Source organism: Piliocolobus tephrosceles, chromosome 6 (genome assembly GCF_002776525.5).
Source record: "Piliocolobus tephrosceles isolate RC106 chromosome 6, ASM277652v3, whole genome shotgun sequence".
In the NCBI taxonomy this organism is placed as follows: domain Eukaryota; kingdom Metazoa; phylum Chordata; class Mammalia; order Primates; family Cercopithecidae; genus Piliocolobus; species Piliocolobus tephrosceles.
Genome location: NC_045439.1, coordinates 75060638 through 75082145, shown reverse-complemented (window position 1 = coordinate 75082145; position 21508 = coordinate 75060638). Strand labels below are relative to the sequence as shown.

General features: G+C 42.9%; 1 protein-coding gene across 9 annotated transcripts in view; it reads right to left on the bottom strand.

Moving 5' to 3' along the window:
• MYO5A (myosin VA) overlaps window positions 1-19209 on the bottom strand; it is a 218209-nt gene extending 199000 nt beyond the window's left edge. For 7 of the 9 annotated variants that reach the window (XM_023227137.3, XM_023227141.3, XM_023227144.3 and 4 more), the window contains exon 1: window positions 18871-18965. In XM_023227137.3, the coding sequence (XP_023082905.2) occupies window positions 18871-18897 (27 nt within the window). In that variant the 5' untranslated portion in view covers window positions 18898-18965. Of the gene's footprint in view, window positions 1-18870 lie in introns of all 9 variants that reach the window. The other 2 variants (XM_023227136.3, XM_023227138.2) reach the window with 2 other exon arrangements.
• Between the last annotated feature and the right edge of the window lie 2299 nt (window positions 19210-21508).

Genomic DNA, 21508 nt, shown 5'->3' with positions numbered 1-21508 from the left:
CTCAAACTACCGTACTTAGCTTTTTATTTTAGGTTTTTATGCTTCCTTTTTTCTTTTACTGTCTTTTTCTTTACATCTTTATTATTATGTTCCCAGAAATTTAGCTCCCAAACACACATAAGATCCTTGCATACTTTCAACAATACAATGAAATCTGTATCTTCTTATCTACCCAAAAAACCATAAGCCATATGTTATACGTTATTTTCTCCTATTGTCGCCTCATGTATTATTAAAATTAGAAGTGGATTAAACTTTTTTGTAATTTTTTTTTTTTTTGAGACAGAGTCTTGCTCTATCACCCAGGCTGGAATGCAGTGGTTTGATCTTGGCTCACTGCAGCCTCAACTCTCGGGCTCAAGCGATCCTCCCACCTCAGCCTCCTGAGTAGCTGGGACTACAGGCATGTGCCACCATACCCAGCTAAGTTTTTAATTTTTTGTAGAGATGGAGTCTCACCATGTTGCTCTGGCTTGAATTGAACTCCTGGGCTCAAGCAATCCAACTGCCTCAGCCTCCCAAAGTGTTGGGATTACCAGCATGAGACCTAGCACCTGGCCAGATTAAACTCTTTTTTTAGTTTACTCAAAGGCAGTGTCCTCATATTGGGTTGGAAAACCAAGATGATCACATATAAGAAAGGATCTTCCTGCTTGTCTCTCCAGCTGTTTTTCCCAACTCTGGCTAATCTCTGTTTAATAATGCATCTTTCTTTAACAATTTAGAAGAAAGACAAAAACAAAAAAACTCCATGACAGCATGATCAGCTGACAGACAGCATGATTAGCGAAGAAAACAGTGATGGAAACATAGAAGCCTCTTCTCTCCCTCCAATAACCTGGCAGACAACCCCACCTGGTATTTGTCCCATACTTATAACACACAAATGTTTGCTTGCTAGGTCAACTGTATTTAAACTACAATACGACAGCTGTAAATAAGAAAATAGAATAGGTGCCATTTTTAGATTCTAACAAGCCAAAGTTCAGGTACTGCTCTCCTGAAAACTGTCACCAAAGGCAAAGAGAGAGCAGCCTCAAGACGAAATAAGAGAAAATCACTACACGGCCTGAATGATTCACGTTGAAATCAGAGGCATCAGATGGGGACTTAAGATGGATCAATAGCTTAAAAAGGTCTCAAGTGAACAATCTGTGCCATTCTCCTTCTCTAATCTCTTGGAGAAAAAAAAAAAAAGAGCACAAAAAAGCTCTAAGGTCTTTTAATGAGACTATTATTCCATTAATTATTTGAGGCAGTTTTTGTTTCACTAGAATTAATTAACAGAACCCTTCTATTTTCAGCTCCAGCTGCATCTGATGTCACTGCTATGGCAGTGAAGAATGAACACCAAAGGACAACTGGCTACTTAAGGAATTAAGCTGACTAAAATGAAAACCATTAACCACACCAGTTCCAGTACTCTGGCTGAGACTCTGTTTTTCTACATGTAGCCCACACATTCTGACCAAACTCAAATCTACGCAATTTCAAACTTAGAAAACTTTAACTGCTGCCCCACTGAAGCCATTTCAAGCTAGAATCATGTTTAATAAACTACTCCATCTATTTCACCATATATATATTTTAAAATAATTAATTTAGCCTCTACTCATTCAGATCTATTAAATTTCACCATAGTCTATCATGGTTACCTTATAAAAATCCCCTTAAACATAGCCAACAGATAAATAAGAATTTTTGGAAATGTTTAACCTTAAGGACAATATTATTTTAAGAATCTAGGTCAAGGGTCTCCCATCCCCGGGCTGCAGACCAGTATCAGTTCCTGGCCTGTTAGGAACCCGGCCTCACAGCAGGAGGTGAGTGGTGAGCTAGTGAGCAATACTGCCTGAGCTCCGCCTCCTGTCAGATCAGCAGTGGCATTAGATTCTCGTAGGAGCATGAACCCTATTATGAACTGCACATGCGAAGGATCGAGGTTGCATGCTTCTCATGAGAATCTAACTAATGCCTGATGATCTAAGGTGAAACAGTTTCATCCCAAAACCAACCATCACCACACTCGCTCCCCAGGTCTGTGGAAAAACTGTCTTCTATGAAACCAGTCCCTGGGGTCAAAAAGGTTGGGGACCACTGACCTAAGTCTAATGTATAGAATGGCACAGATTACAAATGAGTCTTACAGATTTGTGAAACAGTCACTGACTTTCATTTAATTGTACCCCTCACTTAATCCTCAATCTAACCAGTTAAGCTGTACTATACAGGTTTTGTGCAGGTCCTTCTTAAACACACCCTAGCAGAGGCCCCAGCTCCAAAAGACAAATTGGACCTCAATGACTCCTATAGGCAGTGACTGAGGGGGCAACTTCTGCATTGTCCACAGACTACGCTCATTTTCATGAGACTAAGGCACTGCTCCTTACACAGACTCAGAAAACTCTTCAACCCTAGGAGATGCCACCTCTGACCCAAGGGAAGTGAATGCTTTCTGAAGAACCAGGCTCCTTAAAACCCCTGGCCAGTTTCCCAGACACATTTCAGTTGTAAACTCATTATGAGAAATATTTAATTACGGAATCTGCAAACGAGGGGAGCTTATTTGAAATACATTAACTAAATAACTCCTTTTCAGATCTTTCAAGATCACAGTCTATCTCAGAGATTATTTCCCACATTACTTCTCCTGATTTAGTACATGTGTTTATTTCTTGAATAACTGCCTCTGTTATATTTCTCCTTCCTTTAGCCTAAGTCAACCTTTCCATTTCTAAAGCCAACAGCTTCTGGGCAACCAGGCTATCCTCCCATTAAATATGCATGCAAGAGCTTGACAAATCTTGAGTGCCTTTAATTACTCAGGGATAGTCTCCTCAGCTAACATGAGAATATGTAGGTCATAATACAACTCATGCTCATATGGCTTCCAAAATACTGGAATAGGAAGGGATCCTTTACCCTCTCAGGTTGGAACTAACTGGCCCACTGATTAATAATCTTAACCTATCTACCTCTGTAGTTTGGAGAATTGCCTTCTAGTAAGCTGTTGTGCCTGGCATACTCTGAGATTCCAAATACATAACTATTTTTAAGGATTTATTCCTGAGTTCTTTGATATTTGTTTGTTTTTTGGCCTTCTAAGATCTAACTAGATTAATCTTAACATTGATACCATAATTCACCAAGTTTTTGTACCAATATTGTTATAGTAGAAAAATGGTATGTTTTGCAATTACAGTCAAATTCATTAATGACTACAATTTATTTCTTTGTAAACAAACACACAAAGGCTTTGGTTATCTTCAGTTTAAATGTAAACTGTCAAAAAATTAGAAGTCCTTATCACAGGGGTCTGGTTGAGTAACATAGGACTAATTAATGCAATATAATACTCTGAAGTCATGAAAAAAACACACTGTAGAATAACACGTATTGGCATGGGAAAACCTTCACAATATACTTCTTAGAGAAAACAATCTTGCCACAAAATAGTATTCATAAAGTGAACCATTTTGCTAAAAAATATATATATAGAGAGAGAGAAAAAGACAAGAAGGACATACATCAAAATATTAAGAGTATCTGAGGACAGTGAGATTACATACAATTTTTCTTTTGCATTTCAAAATGTTCCAAGATTCTACCCTGGGCATTTATTATTTTTATACTTTTTAAAATAGTTTATTTTATTTTATTTTATTTTATTTATTTATTTTTTTTTTTGAGGCGGAGTCTCGCCCAGGCTGGAGTGCAGTGGCAGGATCTCAGTTCACTGCAAGCTCCACCTCCCGGGTTCACGCCATTCTCCTGCCTCAGCCTCCCAAGTAGCTGGGACTACAGGTGCCCGCCACCTCGCCCAGCTAGTTTTTTGTATTTTTTTTAGTAGAGACGGGGTTTCACCGTGTTAGCCAGGATGGTCTCAATCTCCTGACCTCGTGATCCGCCCGTCTCTGGGATTACAGGCTTGAGCTACCGCGCCCGGCTGGTGATAGTTTATTTTGAAGGAAAAGAGTTCCCAAGTAATTTTGCGAGTTATTTCCTATAGTGTTTCACACCCATTTAATATTAGCAAAGGTAATGGAACATCTTTTGCCATAGAAGACTCTCAATTATGTTTTAATATAAGTGAGGCAGTTTTTCCAGTTGCCTTTAAAAACAGCAAAAAGAGCCAGGTGTGGTGGCTCACGTCTGTAATCCCAGCACTTTGGGAGGCTGAGGTGGGTGGATCATGAGGTCAGGAGACTGAGACCATCCTGGTAAATAGGTTGCAGTGAGCCGAGATCACACTGGTGCACTCCAGCCTGGGTGACAGAGCAAGACTCTGTCTCCACAGGAAAAGAAAAAAAAAAATTATTCCAGATGATCGCTACAGATAGAAAAGTCTGAGAAACACTAGTGTTGTGAAAGATCAAGCCAAGACAGTAGGTTTAGAAAAAGATCATAATTCTTAATCACCAGGCTACAGAATAAGCTGGCCGGGTGCGGTGGCTCCCACCTGTAATCCCAGCACTTTGGGAGGCCGAGATGGGCAGATCACCTGAGCTCAGGGGTTCAACACCAGCCTGGCCAACATGGAGAAACCCCATGTCTACGAAAAATACAAAAATTAGCAGGGCGTGGTGCCCTGTGCCTATAATCCCAGCTACTGGGGAGGCTGAGGCAGAATAGCTTGAACCCGGGAGGCGGAGGTTGTGGTGAGCCGAGATGGCACCACTGCACTCCAGCCTGGGCAACAAAAGCAAAACTCTGTCTCAAAAAAAAAAAAAAAGGAATAATTATTTTATTAAAAGAAAATAATTCTTTATAAAGAAGGGGAATGGTGGAAATCAGAAGAAGGCAAAGTTGGCAAGCTCCTGACTTAAAATAAAGACTGAATGCCAGGAGGGAAACAGGAGAGATGAGGCAGGCCTAGGGCGAAGGCAGGTCATGCAGAGCCTGTGTATTACAGCCTCACTGCTCAAGGTGTGGTTCTCAATTCAGCAACACAGGCATCACCTGGGAGTTGTCAGAAATGCAGTCTCATGCCCCACCACAGACCTACTGAGTCAGAACCTTCCCTTTAACAAGATTCCTAGTAATTCAGATGGACACCAAAGTTCAGGAAGCATTACACTAACAAATTTATTTTCAGGACAAAATCCTACAGGGAATCATAAAGGAATTTCAAGCCAGGTAGTGGCATGATCAGATATGTGCATTACAAAGATCTCACTAGTAACAGAATGAAAAAAAAAAGATTATAGAAAGTAAGACCAAAGATTGCTTAGGAAGCTGTTTCAGGAACCAGGAAAGAATAAGGGACCAAGCCAAGCATGGTTGCTCATGCCTCTAATCTCACACTTCGGGAGGCCAAGGTGGGAGGATCACTTAAGCCCAGTAGTTCGAGACCAGCCTGGGCAACAGAGTGAGACCCTGTTTCCAAAAAACAAAAAATTAGCTAGGTGTGGTGGTATGCAGTTACTATAGTGCCAGCTACTTGGGGGACTGAGGCAGGATTACTTAGCTCACAAGGTTGAGACTGCAGTGAGCTATGATCACGTCACTGCACTCCAGCCTGAGCAACAGAGCAAGACCCTGTCTCAAGAAAAAAAAAAAAAAAAAGATAAGGGCCCCAAATAAAGCAGCAACAGTACTAGGAAATAACTGATTAGGTGGGGTGCAGGGGTGCAGGGGAATGTAAATCAAGACTATTTCTAAGTTTTGTGTTTGGGTTATTGGAGGGATATTGATGTCATTCACCAGACAGGAAAAAGAAATAACAACAACAATTACAGTAGCTAACATTTCTTAAATATGTGCCAGGCATTATGCTAAGTTCTTCCCATGAACTATCTCATTTAATCCTCATAACAACCCTATGAAGTAAGTATTATCCCATCATATAGATGAAGAAACTAAGACACAGAGAAATTAAATCAGGTAGAGTAGTATGAAGAAGGAGAAAGGAGATGACAATCGATTTTGAATATGCTGGGTTTGGGGTGCTTGTGAAGATGTCCACAAGGCAGTTGTCCGTAGGGATCTAGGTTTGTAGAGAGAGCAAGCAGACTGGAAACAGGTTTGGAAGTCATCAGCACAGGGCTGGCACCTGACTCTTCAGGATTGGATCAGGCCACAGTGGGAGGGAGTGTAGGTCAAGTACAGAGCCCAGGAACATCAATATCTAAGGTGCAATAGGAGGTAAGTGAGCTTATGAAGACAAGAAAGCAGACAGAGAGAAAAGAGAATGACAGCTGTAACAGCAACAACAGTAATAACTAATACTTGTAAGAATTTACTAAATACCGGCCGGGTGCAGTGGCTCACGCCTGTAATCCCAGCACTTTGGGAGGCCGAGGAGGGGGCACGAGGTCAGGAGATTGAGACCATCCTGGCTAACACGGTGAAACCCCGTCTCTACTAAAACTACAAAAAATTAGCCGGGCGTGGTGGTGGGCGCCTGTAGTCCCAGCTACTCGGGAGGCGGAGCTTGCAGTGAGCCGAGATCGCGCCACTGCGCGCTCCAGCCTGGGCGACAGAGCAAGACTCCATCTCAAAAACAAAAAAAAAAAGAATTTACTAAATACCGGTCACTATTCTAAGCATTTCTTAATATATTATAACTTAGTCATCATTAAAACCACATAAGGTAGGTTTTATTGTCATCACTATAAAGATAAGGAAATTGAAGCATAAAGAGGTTAAGTGGCTTAAGGACACAGAGAAAGTGAATAGCAAAACCAGGATTCAAACCAAGATCCAGTATCTAGGTGTGGATTCCACACCCTTGACTTCTGTGATGTACTGCCTCCTTTCAGGACCCTGAGAGGGGTGGAAAGCAAGGAAGGAAACAGTTGCAACAAAGCCCTCAGAATAGCATCTGGCCTACAGTAAAGTCTCAGTAAATATTAATCACTATTACTTGATAATTTACTGCCATGGAACCACACATTTGACTGAGCCACAGTTTTTAGAAGAAAACAAGTAATAACTATATAAGGTTAAAAAAAAATCAAGGTTTTAGTGGAGGAAGAAAAGCAACTTCCAAGGCTGCTAAGGCTTTCAACTCAGTTTCCTATGCCTTTAATGTCTAAGGCTCCACACAATCAACCCCTGTCCGAGTCTGTGGCTACTGCCGTGATCCTAGTCCTTTGGAAGGGCTGCTACGCACAGCAATGACCCAAAGGCCTCAGTAATCCCAAAACACTTTCTGACTGCTATAAAGATTCCATTCTAGGGCACTCCTTTAGCATTGGGCATATTTTGCTCCACTCTAATTGTTTTACAAAGCAGGCAGTTGATGCTGAAGGACTCTCAGGTTCTCAACTGTCCCCAAAGGCAAATGCATAGCCTCCTCCAGACACTGTTAAATTGTTCTAATTAGGAGGACATGTCTACAATGTCCTGATAACATATTATCAGGTAATTTTTAAACTAAAATTATATCATGTATAGTAATTCAGAAGCTTCATATTTTTTCTCTTTTTAAAATTCTTTCTAGTTCAATTATTCTCTCTGGCACAGATTCATCCAAGATCAAGAAACAGAGTGAATAAAACCAACAATAATGACAATGGTCAGAAAAAGAAGCAGTCTCAATTTCCAAAAGGTTAAATTTTTGAAATGAACTTATATGTTTCTAGTCTAAGAAAATTTCTCAAAACAGAATAAAGATATTAAAAGGCAGAAAGCAGCTTCTAGAAGTGGGACATCTGGTCACCCTATCCCTCAGGCAATGCACGTAAAGAGTGCTATTTTTAAAATGAAGTGAATGTGAATGCCCTATCCTGCATAAATACAAATGCTAATTATTGCTAGGGAGACTTGAATTCTATAATTAACTAAAACTGACTAAGCAGATTTATGAACAAAGATGCTCACCATACCATATCACTTCCATTAGTGAAAAATGCCCAGCAGTAAATACATTTTGGTATACCCAGATGATCGAATATTATGCTGCCATTAAAAATATTTTCAATGGGCTGGGCACAGTGGCTCACACCCGTAATCCCAGCACTTTGGGAAACTGGGGTGGGCAGATCACCTGAGGTCAGGAGTTCAACAGCAGCCTAGCCAACATGGTGAAACCCCGTCTTTACTAAAAATACAACTTAGCCAGGCATGGTGGCAGGCGCTTGTAATCCCAGCTACACCGGGCACCTGTAATCCTAGCTACTCCAGAGGCTGAGGCCGGAGTATTACTTGAACCTGGGAGGCAGAGGTTGCAGTGAGCTGAGATCGCGCCAATGCGCTCCAGCCTGGGCAACAAGAGCGAAACTTCGTCTCAAAACATACATACACAGATACATTTTTTCAATGAATATTTATTGATATAAATTCTCACAATACATATTAAGTTTAAAAATCATTACCACTTGTGAATATAGACAAAAGACTTAAAATCAATAGTTGACAATGATTATTTCTAGGTGGCATAATTAGTTTATTTTAACTTTCTTCCTTTATATGTTCTGTATTATTCAAATCATCCAGATTAGCTACAAGGCATCACTTCTATAAGCAGAAAAATAATGCTTATAAATCAACTTTTTAAAAAAGTTTTCCCCGTTAATCCTAATTTCCCAATTAACTTCTTCCTACTTGTTCTTACCCTAGTTGAAGGCTTATCATCTAGTTTAGTGGTTTCAAGGGTATGTGTGATTCTCCCCCATCCCCACCACCCCAAGAGATATCCAGCAATGTCTGTAGGCAATATTGGTTGTCACAACTAGGGATGTTGGGTGCTACTGGATCTCGTAGATAAAGGTCAGAGATTTGACTAAACATACTACAATACACAGGAGAGCCACCCCTCCCACAAAAAAAAAAAAAGAATTATCTAGCCTACTATCAGTGGTGCAGAGGTTGAGAAATTTTGGTCGAGGATGAAAAATATTAGTATAAACAGTATACTCATACTTAAATGCAATAGTAATAGTAACTCTAAGGGGCTTAACTTTTTCATTTCTAAAATAAGAAATGCACATTCTGACTTTATGAAAATTTAATCTAGGTTATGGACCAAAATTCCTTATTATTAAGATATACATTTCCCAATTTTACAGACAACGTCTCCAGAAAATTCTGCTCCCAACCCAACCATGCTGCTTATCAAACTAGAAGTAAGATTTTTTTTTTCTAAGTTTAAGCATAGAGAGACCAACCCTGTGTAAAAGTTGTTTAAGTACTGGCAGAAAAATGTTTTAAGGTGAGATCATATCTTTAAAGGAATATCCAGTCATCTTACTGTAATGTAGACCAGTATGGTAAGCTAAAAAACTAAGGTTGAACTAGTCTAGTCTAACTAGTCTAACACAAAAGTGTTTGTTTGAAACACACATACACAGAAAATGATTTATGCAAACTTGTAAAAAATTACTTTGTGATGTCAGATCAGGGAGTGGTAATAAAGCAAAAGCAAAAATGAAGTTCTCTCCTCAATCTAAGTTATGAAGAAAAGATTCACTATTTATTTATTTATTTATTTATTTATTTATTTATTTATTTATTTTGAGACGGAGTCTCGCTCTGTCGCCCAGGCTGGAGTGCAGTGGCGCGATCTCTGCTCACTGCAAGCTCCGCCGCCTCCTGGGTTCACCCCATTCTCCTGCCTCAGCCTCGCCAGTAGCTGCGACTACAGGCGCCCGCCACCACGCCCGGCTAATTTTTTTGTATTTTTGGTAGAGACGGGGTTTCACTGTGTTAGCTAGGATGGTCTCAATCTCCTAACCTCGTGATCTGCCTGCCTGGGCCTCCCAAAGTGCTGGGATTACAGGCATGAGCCACCGCGCCCGGCAAAAGATTCACTCTTTAGTAACCTATTTTATTCCATTATAGGAGTAGGGTGTATACATACTTGGTTATAACAAATCACAACAGGGCAGAAGGGGTGGGTAGATAAAATTAAATAGTAGGGGGATAAAGAAGATGAACAGGTGGGAGGAAGAGAACAGAAGACAGACTACCACCAGACATGAACAAGGGATGACGGACAGACAAAAAGAAATTTTGCACAATTCTGCTTCCCGGGCTCAAGCAAATCTCCTGCCTCAGCCTCCCGAGTAGCTGGGATTACAGGCACATGCCACCATGCCCGGCTAATTTTTGTATTTTTAGTGGAAAATTTCACCATGTTAGCCAGGCTGGTCTCAAGCTCCTGACCTCGTGATCTGCCTGCCTTGGCCTCCCAAAGCGCTGGGATTACAGGCGTGAGCCACCGCACCTGGCCTGGCTTTTATTTTTCAATCCAAAATAATTCTGTAGGGGAAAGACACCTAATGTCCCCTGGTCAAGAAAAATCTCCCATTCTTCTGCTCAAAGATCAGAAAAGAAGGGGTAGAATTCAATGACTATCATTTTCGGTGACCTATTCATAGCCGACAGGCACTGAGGGTAGTTGTTTATTTTGTCTACCTAGCACTTTTCCTTCCAATGGCGAATAGCTCACAGCCATCCTATGAGGTTGGAGTGAAACTATCAATCACGGTGCGCTGTCCTCCCCCAGGCCTCTGGGGTGAGCACAGACTGGACCACTCATGGTGCTCCTCTCCTACTGCCTAGAGGCCACAGTGAAAGAAGGCACGTGACCAGAATTCCTCTCTTAGGCTCTCTTCCTCCAGCCCCAGTGCTGTAAGATCACGTGATCTACAGGTGCCACTGACCATCTTTTCACCCCTAAAAAGAGCTGTCCTGAGGATGAAACCAATGTCAGACAGCATGTGAAAGTCAGTGAAGAGAGCCCCAAAGACCATGTCTGAGCCTTGATTCCAGCCATGCCTAGATTTTTAAGTCACATGAGCAAATAAACTCCTTTTTGGCTTGAGTTGGGTTTCTGTTTCTTCCAACTACAACAGCTATGGCTGGTAAACTGATTGACACTGTTAAAGAGAGGTTTGGTAAGTCAGTGTGCCAAATCTCTCATCCATAAATTACCCAGGCCCTCTCTATTTACATCCTGTATCTCAGCTAATATCATAACTTGAGGTAATGACTTTCAGAAATGTAAAACTTAAAGTTGAAAGTAGAAATTCATTTAAAATGGCATATATTGATTTGTTTCAAGATCTAAAACATATCCCTACTAAACTGAGATTTGATGTTACAAACTTCCACTATTCTGGATGTCAAATAGTATACTGTAGGGCTGGGCACGGTGGCTCATGCCAGTAATCCCAGCACTTTGGGAGGCCGAGGCAGGTGGATCACGTGGTCAGGAGTTCGAGACCAGCCTGACCAATATTGTGAAGCCCCATCGCTACTAAAAATACAAAAATTAGCCAGGGGTGGTGGCACATACCTGTAGTCCCAGCTACTTGGGAGGCTGAGGCAGAAGAATCGCTTGAACCCAGGAGGGGGAGGTTGAAGTGAGCCGAGATGGTGCCACTGCACTCCAGCCTGGGTGACAGAGTGAGACTCCATCTCAAAAACAAAAAAAAACCACTCTACTGTATTCCCAGCTCACCTTCATCTTTCTAAACTAGAGAGTTCTACACTTTTAATCTGTCTAGCCTCTTCACTGCCCTGCTCATTTTACTTCTCCTATTCTGAAATTTCTCTGGTTTCCGGTATATTTATCAAGAAGTAGAAACCCCAACCACACATGCAGGATTCCTGGCCAGGACTATATGTTTTTGTATATGTGACAAAAGATGGACAAAAACCTATCTTTTTTGTGCATGCAGTCTCCCTCAAGTCCAGCATCTTGCCCACATTTTTGGCCACAGTAATATATTAGGCCAAAGGAGGTAGACACATGGTCCTCACGAACATTCATGAATACTTAGTGCATTATGTACAATGCACTTCTCCCTTGATTTCAATCAAATTTAGAATCATTATTTTGAAATCAAAAAATAATTACATCATCCCTAAGTTTTACAATTGGCAAAAACCTTTGCTGTACAGGGAGATACTTAATGCTAATGTCTGCTAGTTAAAAAGAATTCCAAGTGAGGAGGGCTTAGAAGAGAAATGGAGAATGCCTGAGGCATGAAGAAGCCAGGGATAAGTTTCTGCAAAGTTTAGGTTGTATCAGCACAAACTCAGACTGACGTTACAACCAAGACAGATGGGGAAGAGGAACTGTTAAAGGGCAAAATTAACCAAAGGGCATTTCAGAAGGCATCAAAGGCAGACATCATTAATAAAGGCAAAGTGGTCAGTGTGTGAACGAAAGGTTAAACAAAAGTCATTTAAACTCCTTTTACATCCACTTCCGCCTCCCACTGAAAATGAAACTCCACAGCCATGACCCCCAATGCCAAGCCTTTGTAGTATCTCTGTTGGTTGGGCTAAGGTGGAACCATAGCATTCATTTCCGAAAAACCAAAAAGAAAAAACTTCCTTCTGCCCTTATGAGCAAGCATAACTCCAGTAAACTCCTTGAAGATGTTGGAGAAGATAAGAGACTAAGCACAAGGGAACTTTAGGGGTGACGGAAATGTTCTGCATCTTGTTTGTGGTGGTGGTTACATGACAGAATATATGTCAAAACTCATCAAACTGTACACTTAAAATGAGGGACTTTACATGTATATTATACCTCAATAAAGTTGATGCAAGATTGGGAGTGGGGTGGTGCTGGGGAGGAAAGGACAAACTCCCCAGGAAGACAAAGAGGACAAGTCTAGGAAGACCACTGTAGGATGGAGGACATGCCTTCGGGTGGGGTGGAAGAAGTGGAATTGCTCACGTAATATTTTGCCTATGGCCAGACCTTACTCCATAGATCAGTCAGAAGTTTATACTTCCAGCAGTACCTCGTACTTCACTGGGAATTGCCTGAAGTGAAGACAAATACAACCAAGTCTATCCTCTAGTGGACCACGTACTCCTGAATTCTCCCAATGGAGGCAAAATTCATCATAAAACGAAAAACAGAGAAACTAAATTACCTTCTGAGGTAAGAAGTAAGGCAGATCATCTCTCCCCTCCCACATTCTCCCCTACACATTCCCTGTCACCCCTCCCCTGAGGCTGTTGTTAAATCCCTGGAAGCCCATTCATAAACCTTCCTCCAGTTCTCTTTCATTAATAAAAAAAAAAAAAAGCTAGAAGTACCAGTAAGATTTAAACTATGTGACAGCAGCAATTCTCATTAGAATCAGAACCTCTCTGTAATCGTTTCTGGGCAATACACGAAACTTTCACACTTCAAGAAACAGTAACAAATTTCAAGGGGAAACAATGGGCATTTTGTTTTGTCAAGCTGTGTAAAGAAGTATTTCTTAAGAAGTAAGATTCAAGTTCCACAGAGGAAATCAAAATTTGTGATGAAACAGGAATTAACTTTCAGTTTCCAAGGCTGGAGCTACTGGTATTATTTCAACCTACTCCTGCTCCTTCCCATCCTATATGTAATCCATCTCGGAGAGACCTGTCTCTCAAATTTGTCCTCTTCTTTCCCACACCTTCTGCCCCTGCCTCAGTCCACCAGACCTTCATCACTTCACACTTTGTTTCCTGAAAGTTTCCTGGTCTCCCTGGCTCCCAGTTATATTACTCATCCTGTTCAACATGCCTGAAAATGTGTTTACTTGTTTAACCACATCTTTATACCCTGCTTCGTCCCTACAAGTGGACTAATCATGCCAAACCATTATTTTCATTACATCCCTCCCCTGTTTAAGTATTCATTCAACAAATATTCAATGAGCAGCTATTCTGTGTAAGACACTGTGCTAGGCTCTACAGGAGGTAAACAAAACAGCATCTCAGGAGGCTTACAGTATGCTGGGAGTGGTAAACATATACACAGATACAGTAACCATAATTAAGACAGAAACATGTTTGGGACATTAAGATAGAGAAAAAGAGTACTAGTGGAAGTTCCAAATCTGAGCTATCAGCTGGATGTCAATTGAAATTAGAACTGATATAGAAAAAGTCGAATGTGAAAGACAAGAAAAAAAGATATGGAGGTTTCCAAGCTGAGGAACTAGGAGAACAGCAATGCCTTTAACAGGCCTAGGAACACCAGGAGGAAATTCAAATGGAAAGGGCGTGACAGGAGACTTGAGGACAGCTAACGTCCTTGCCAAACTCCGAGTCAGGGCACAATGATCAGAGATGAGATTTCTGTTCCTCTTTAAGATGTTGAAAGCAGTCTGAGAAATACAGTCTCAACATCAAAATATTAGAATTTCCAGGATCAATAGTTTGAAGAGACAGTGCCATAGAATATAAAAGTGGATCTATCCCAGAAAAAATCTAGGCCATGTGGCTCCTGTACATATGAGAGGATATGTTGGGAATCGAAAGTTACACATATACAATCTACCAACCTTAAGAGCAGTTTCATCTAGGCAAGTTAACATGCTTTGCAAATGTGGAATTTTAGATTGTCTTTGCACTGTTACAATACTCAGCATCTTAGTACACATGGGAACCTCCTAATCAAACAGCTTCAGGTAAAAACAAAACAGAAAAGTAAACAAAAAAATTTAAACTTTTTTAAAATTAAAAATAAGCCAGGCATGGTGGCTCATGTCTGTAATCTCAACACTTTGGGTGGCCGAGGCAGGAGGATCACTTGAGCTGAGGAGTTAGAGACCAGCCTGGGCAACATAGCAAGACCCTGTCTCTATAAAAAGTACAAAAATTAGCTGGGTGTGGTAGCACATGCCTGTAGATTCAGCTACCCGGGAAGGTGAGGTGGGAGGATGGCTTGCGCCTGGGAGGTCGATACTGCAGTGAACCATGTTCACACCACTGGACTCCAGCCTGGACAACAGAGCAAGACCCTGACTCTAAATAAATAAATAAATAAATAAATAGGCTGGATGTGGGGGGCTCATGCCTGTAATCCCACACTATGGGAGGTGGAAGCAGGAGGATCACTTGAGTCCAGGAGTTTAAGACCAGCCTGGGCAACATACTGAGACCATCTCTAGAAGAAATTTAAAAATTAGCTGGGTGCATAACTGTGGTCCCAGCTACTCTTGAGGCTGAGGTGGGAGGATAGCTTGAACCCAGGAGTTAAAGGCTACAGTGAGCCATGTTCACTTTCACTGCACTCCAGCCTGGGTGACATAGTGAGACCCTGTCTCAAAAAAACAAATAAAAAAAAATTAAAAAAAAAAAAAAACCGCTTCAGGTAATCTTGACCATTCTACAGCATTTATGGTGCTATCCACGGTGTCTGGGAACATGATGAGAGGAGGAATAGCATGCCATTCATTATAATGCTGCCAGTAATCCTTCTAGGTCTAACTGACAAACCCCACTCCACAAATGTAGAATTGCTTCTAGTTACCAAAAGCACCTATGGGTGATGTATGATATAAATATCCACTGACAAGTCAAGACTAGCAAATATTTTCAAAATCAGAAGCAATGAGATATCATAGTTTCCTTCAATTCTTTTGGGAGTAAGGCAGGTTGACCCACAAACAAATCAACATACTACTGTGTGAATAAACCAAAAACCATTGAATAGTACACTTTAAATGGTGAATTATATGGTATAAGACTCATATTTCAATAAAGCTGTTATTTTTAAAAATCAACAAAACATGTTTTAACCAAAATACTAGTTTCCAGAAATGTATCCCAAGAACCTAGCTATTGCCCTCAAAATGTTTATACTGCAGGAAATTTTGACAAAATGGAAGCCTTGTTAAATTGCTGTGACAAAACCATTATCATTCTGGCTAAAAAGAAGAAACTGAACAGTCTCTTGTCCTTCACTGTAATAGGAACTGATCTGTATCACACATCAAAATCTGCCCTTAAGATCTGAATGACATTTTTTTAAAGGGTACTTTTCAGATTTAACCACAATGTTAAATACCATAATTATGGCATGTCACTAATACATCTTTCCTTGTAATCTATCTTAGAACTTCCTTCCTATAACCCTCTGCAAGGGGAAGATCCTTGTGCTTATCCACTGATAATACTTCTAATGATTTTCCTATTCCTCTAGTAATTACAATAGTAGCTTTTATTCCTGGAATCAGCCCAATCTTCCCCATGTCCCAACCCATTCCCTAACTTCTACTAATAAAGTTATTTATGTCCCTATAGATTCAAAGTGGATCAAGAATGTAAGAAGCAGACTGTGAGCACGTTGAGGGAAAGGACTGTATCTTGTTCACTGTTAGATCCTCTAAATATTAAGCAAAGTACCTGGCACACAGGATGCCTGCTAACTATTTCCGCTTGCCATTAAGCTAAAGCCCATTCACAAAAAGAATTAGCCAACAACCAACCAAGTAACCAGACTATTAATTAGGCATAAGTGTATTTAGAAAAAGGCAGTGTAAACCCCAACTTCAGTCTTGATCTCTTAGCCATTCTGTTTTAAAATGACAAAGAGGTTAAAAAAAAAATTTTTTTTTTTGAGACATGTTCTTGCTCTTTTGCCCAGAATGGAGTGCAGTGGCACAATCATGGCTCACTGCAGCCTCAACCTCCCAGGCTCAAGCGGTCTTCCTGCCTCAGCTGATTGATCCTCCTGCCTCAGCTCTTGAGTAGCTGGGACCACGGGCACGACTACCACGCCCAGTTCATTTTTTAATTTTTTTTTTTTTTTGAGACCGAGTTTCCCTCTTGCTGCCCAGGCTCAAGTGCAATGCGCAACCTCTGTTCACTGCAACCTCCGCCTTCCAGGTTCAAGAGATTCTCCTGCCTCAGCCTCCTGAGTAGCTGGGATTACAGGCATGCGCCACCAGCTAATTTTCTATTTTTAGTAGAGACAGGGTTTTGCCAAGTTGGTCAAGATGGTCTCGAACTCCTGACCTCAGGTGATCCACCCACCTCGGCAACATGTTGGGATTACAGGCGTGAGCCATTGTGACCAGCCTAATTTTTAAATTTTTTGTAGAGACCGGGTCTCACTATGTTTCTCAGGCTGTTAAAAGGTAAATTTTAAAATAGATTGTGATAAAGCTGTGACAGAAGCCCAAAACTTTACCATTTACAAATCATAACATCTTTTCCATTTTTTCTCTCAAATCATCTTGGGGGGAAAAAGCGTTCAAATCCAACAACAATTTATTATCCAATCAGTCTCTAGTCAAGCAGCCTACTATTAGGTGGCTCAAAGATGACTGCTCACCATATACAATGGGGGGTGTCCAATCTTTTGGCTTCCCTGGGCCACATCGGAAGAACTGTGTTTGGCCACATTTAAAATACATTAATGATAAATATTGAGCTTAAAAAAAATTGCAAAAAAAAAAAAATCTCAAGTTTTAAGAAAGTTTACGAATTTGTGTTGGGGCACATTCAAAGCGGTCCTGGGCCTGGATGTGGCCCACGGGCTGCGGGTTGGACAAACTTGATGTAGAAGTGGAGGGCAGGGGCTACACAAAGTAACCAAGGAATGTTTACAGACTGATTATCTCTTCACGTGAAAATGATTTTGATATTTCTTAATATCAACCTCATAAGTTCCTTATAAGGATTATGAGTTTATATTTTTAAAACGCTTAAAACAGTACCTGGCACATAGTAAGCACCATATTAAGTGTCTGTCAAGTTACTTTTAATCAGTTTCCAATTGCATTCGTTCATACATTAGAGATCTGCAATGCCTAAAGAAATTACCAGGTTGAGAGAGAAGTTCCAATTGGACAGCCCTTAAACCTAAAACTAGAAAGAAAGAGGTCTCAAAGAATGTTTCATGCAAGTTCCTCATTTCATGGTTGAAGAAATTAATCATATATCTCATATTTGCAGAGAAATTCATAGATTACAAAAAGCTTTCACAACTATTATTAAGTTTAATTATCAGAACAGCTTGTAAGGGATGAAAGGCAAGTATAATTAACTCTATTTACTCATGAGGAAATCGAACCAGAAATGTTAAGTGACTTGTCCAAGGTCACAGTGAGTAAGTGAAAAGGTCCCGGCTTGAATTCAGGTCTCTCGATATCCAGTCCAGACTTCTTTCCTCTGTAAAACACACTGCAACTTGGGCCCTGGACTTGAGTCACATTTGGAAACAATGATTCCAGTGATTACAGGACCCTAAATGAAAATTCTATTGCAAATGCTAATGTGAAAAGGCAACTCTACTAACTGCATGTAGAAGTAATCAATAGTTGGCAAAATATCTACCTACACATGGGTGTAGAGTATAAAATGCCATGATTACATATATTCACAAAGGTCATCACAAATCTGCATAGCACTCAAGTGACAGTTCTCCATAATAGGTCATTCAGAGATTGCCAGACCCCGAGAATATCGATGTCAGTCTAAGAAAAGACTGCCACTTCCCTTAAATCAAACCCAGAAGGGAAAGGTTTGCCCCAGAGTATGTGAAGACATGGAGCCTAACAAGGCTCTGCGGGATTACACGCAGGTTGCAAACTCCCAGCGACAAATGAGTACCGACCCTCCCAGTCGGTGAATCAGCTCGCGTTCATCCGGCAACCTCTTTCTCCGGGGATCGCCACCCCCAGCGCAGCTAAACCGGGGAGCTAAAGGTGATACGGCCACCGTTTGCAGGATTCAAAATAACCTCACAGAAAGGCTGGCTGGCGGTACAAGCAGCACTGCATACCAACACAGGACGTTATTTTAAGCGCGTGTCCCCATGAGAGAAACCATCCGATCTACCGGAGCAAGCATCTCCCACCCGCCGGGAATTTTCCAAAGCCAAGCAGGAGGGGAGGCACGCCCGCCCTGCTAAATCCACATGGGCCCCTTTTCCACTCGGAAGCCCGCTCTGCCCCCAGCTCCAGCAGCGCGGCAGGAGCCTGGGAGACCCCCGAGGCGGGCCTCCCTCCGCCGCCTTAACCATCTCGCCCGAAAGAGGAAAGTGCGGCAGCGGGCGACCGGCGGGTAGGGCCGAGGGTTCTGAAGCGCTAAAGGGGGTGGCGCTGGCCCCGCCGCTCCCGCCCCCTCCCCAGCCTGACAGCTGGCGGCGAGGGCCGCGAAGCCCCAGTCCTCGACGCCGGCCACCGGGCGCCTTACCTTTGTGTAGAGCTCCGACGCAGCCATGGCGGGCTCCGCGCGCCTACGCCCCCCGCCTGTGCGGAGGCCGCACCTCGCCTGGGCGGCCGTCCGCGCGGACTAGGAAGCGCCCGCAGCCGCCGGCGGGGAGCAGGGCAGGGCCGGGCGGGGCCGGGCGGGGCGGGGCGCCTCAGGCGCTGGCGGCCCGCGGGGGCCTAGCCATCACTCCCGGGCTCGCGGCGAGCAGCCGCGAGCGCTCCACCTGCCCGGGGTCCTGGGGGTCGCCGCCGCCGCCGCAGCAGCAGCCACCTCGGCGGCCCGCGATGCTGCCGCCGCCGCCGCCGCCGCCGCCCTGTGCATTATGGGAGCGGGAGGAGGCTGCGCTCCAGCGGGGCCACCGCGGCTGCTCTGGGCTCTCTCAGGCTCACGCTGCCTCCCAACGGCTGCGAGCACAGAGCATCATCATCATCAGCCTGCCAGCCGGCGCCGCCGCCGCCTCCCGCGCTACCGAGGCCCGGAAACCCGCCCGGGACACTGGCCCCGAGGGCGCGGCACACCCCGGGCGCACGCCCCGAAGCGAGCCCGGGACTTTGCTGCGGAGCCTTGCCCCCGTGGTAGGGCAGCCATGGCGGGGGCTGTCACTGTGTCCGAGTAAACGATGGGAACCTCGAGGCTGCTCCTCCCGTCTTTCCAAGCATTCCTAGGGAGAAGATTTAGGGGAAGCCCTCTTGAAAGACTGTAGAATAACCCAGAACTGCAGAATAGCCTTGTCAGCAGCAGTGACCCGGGAGATGGGCAATGCAGGACCCGGAATTTGAGGTTAAAGATGATCACCAAGGTCATTCCGAGCACCTCGATGTCTGCAGCAAAGCCGTGTCATGATGCTGGGAGGACAGGAGCCGCTTATAAGCTACAGAAACTTAAGTGACTTTGAAACGAGATAGCCCCAGGGGACAGCGCAGGTGCCTCTTTCCTAGACCTGTGCGTTTGCAGAGGTGCATCTACCCTTCTGTCCCAGCCTTCTTTCCTGTCCTGTTCTCTCCTGGTGATTGTTGGCTCCATGGTGGCACCTGAAGTTTATCCGGTTGCCACCTGAAAATGACAGAGTACTTACATGGAAAATCTGTATCTACAGTTTAACTCAGCATCAAAAGGTCAAAGCCGCCCTCACTCTCCTCACGGTGATCCTTGCACATCCAGCACAAAAATGTGGTCTTTCTACTCCCAACCCTGCGCTGTCTTCACCTTCTATCTTCTCCACCCTCATTTTCGTTCCTGGTTGAATAATCTTCATTGTTGTTGTCGTTTGTTTAATCCCTGCCTCATCTCTCGTGTCTTTGAACTACAACTGGTCCCCAGTAGCCTGTTATAGTAATCTAGTAGACCATTTCTATCAAGACCAACTCTCATGGCTGGGGCCACCGGTTGTGTGTGTTATGTGTGTGTGTATTTGGAGAAAGACCATGCATTCACTGAAAGGAAGAGGGGGCTAGTCCTTACTCCCTGGAACTCAGACCTGTCCTCTTCGCCCACAATCCCCACGGAAATGCTAGAGGGAATGGTTACAGAGTCGAAAGCCCTGCAGATTTGTCTCTGTTCCTTTCCATTGTAAAACCAAATCGCTTTCATGTTTCTGGGACCCACCCTTTCTTCACCCAGACGTAAAAAGAGAAAACGTGTGCAGCGACGACCAACGGAACGGAAGGAGCACTGGATTGAGATTTAGGAGGCCTGGCTCCTACGCTTTGCAGTTTCTTCATGCCGTGTGCAAGGTGGTAACCACTCTGCCTGTTTTCTCACCATCAGATAGTACCTACCTCTCAGGACTGTTGAGAAATACTGAATATACTGAGAAAAAAAAAAAAAAACTAAAAACTGGAAGAGTTCTTGTAGGTGTGAATGCTTTCTTCGTTTTCTTTTCTTTTTTTCAAGTGACGAGGAGAAAAAAGAAACGGGAATTATCCTCTTTTAAGTCCAGAACACATGCATTCAACCACTCAAATATTTGGGGCCATGCTAAAAGAAAGGTAATGGAGATGAGGAGAAGAGTTTTGTTTGTTTATTTATTTATTTATTTATACTGAGTCTTGTTCTCTCGCCCAGGCTGGAGTCCAGTGGCACAATCTCGTCTCATTGCAACCTCTGCCTTCCAGGTTCAAGCGATTCTTGTGCCTCAGCCTCCTGAGTAGCTGGGATTACAGGTGCCCACCACCACCCCCAACTAATTTTTGTGTTTTTAGTAGAGACAGGGTTTCACCATGTTGTCCAGCCTGGTCTCAAACTCCTGACCTCAAGCTATCCACCCGCCTCGGCCTCCCAAAGTTCTGGGATTACAGGAATCAGCCACTGCGCCTGGCCGGGTTTTGTATTCTTGACCTTATCTTACTTCCTTCAGAAAAAAAGCAGAATAAAAAGCCAGAAGCAGCAGAGAGAAGCCCTGAGGGGTGGCCTCTGCTAACTTCCACGTGTACATTCACAGTTCCAAGCACTCTGTCACTAGTGAGCTGTAGAAATCAGCAATAGATACAGCTTCCCAGGGTTTGGGATCCCTCTCTCAAAGAGTAGCTAGTGGGTAGTATATTTTATTTTAAATTGTTAAAGTTTTCTATTATTGCTTTATTACTGGGAATTTTTTTTTTTTTTTTTTTTTTTTTTTTTG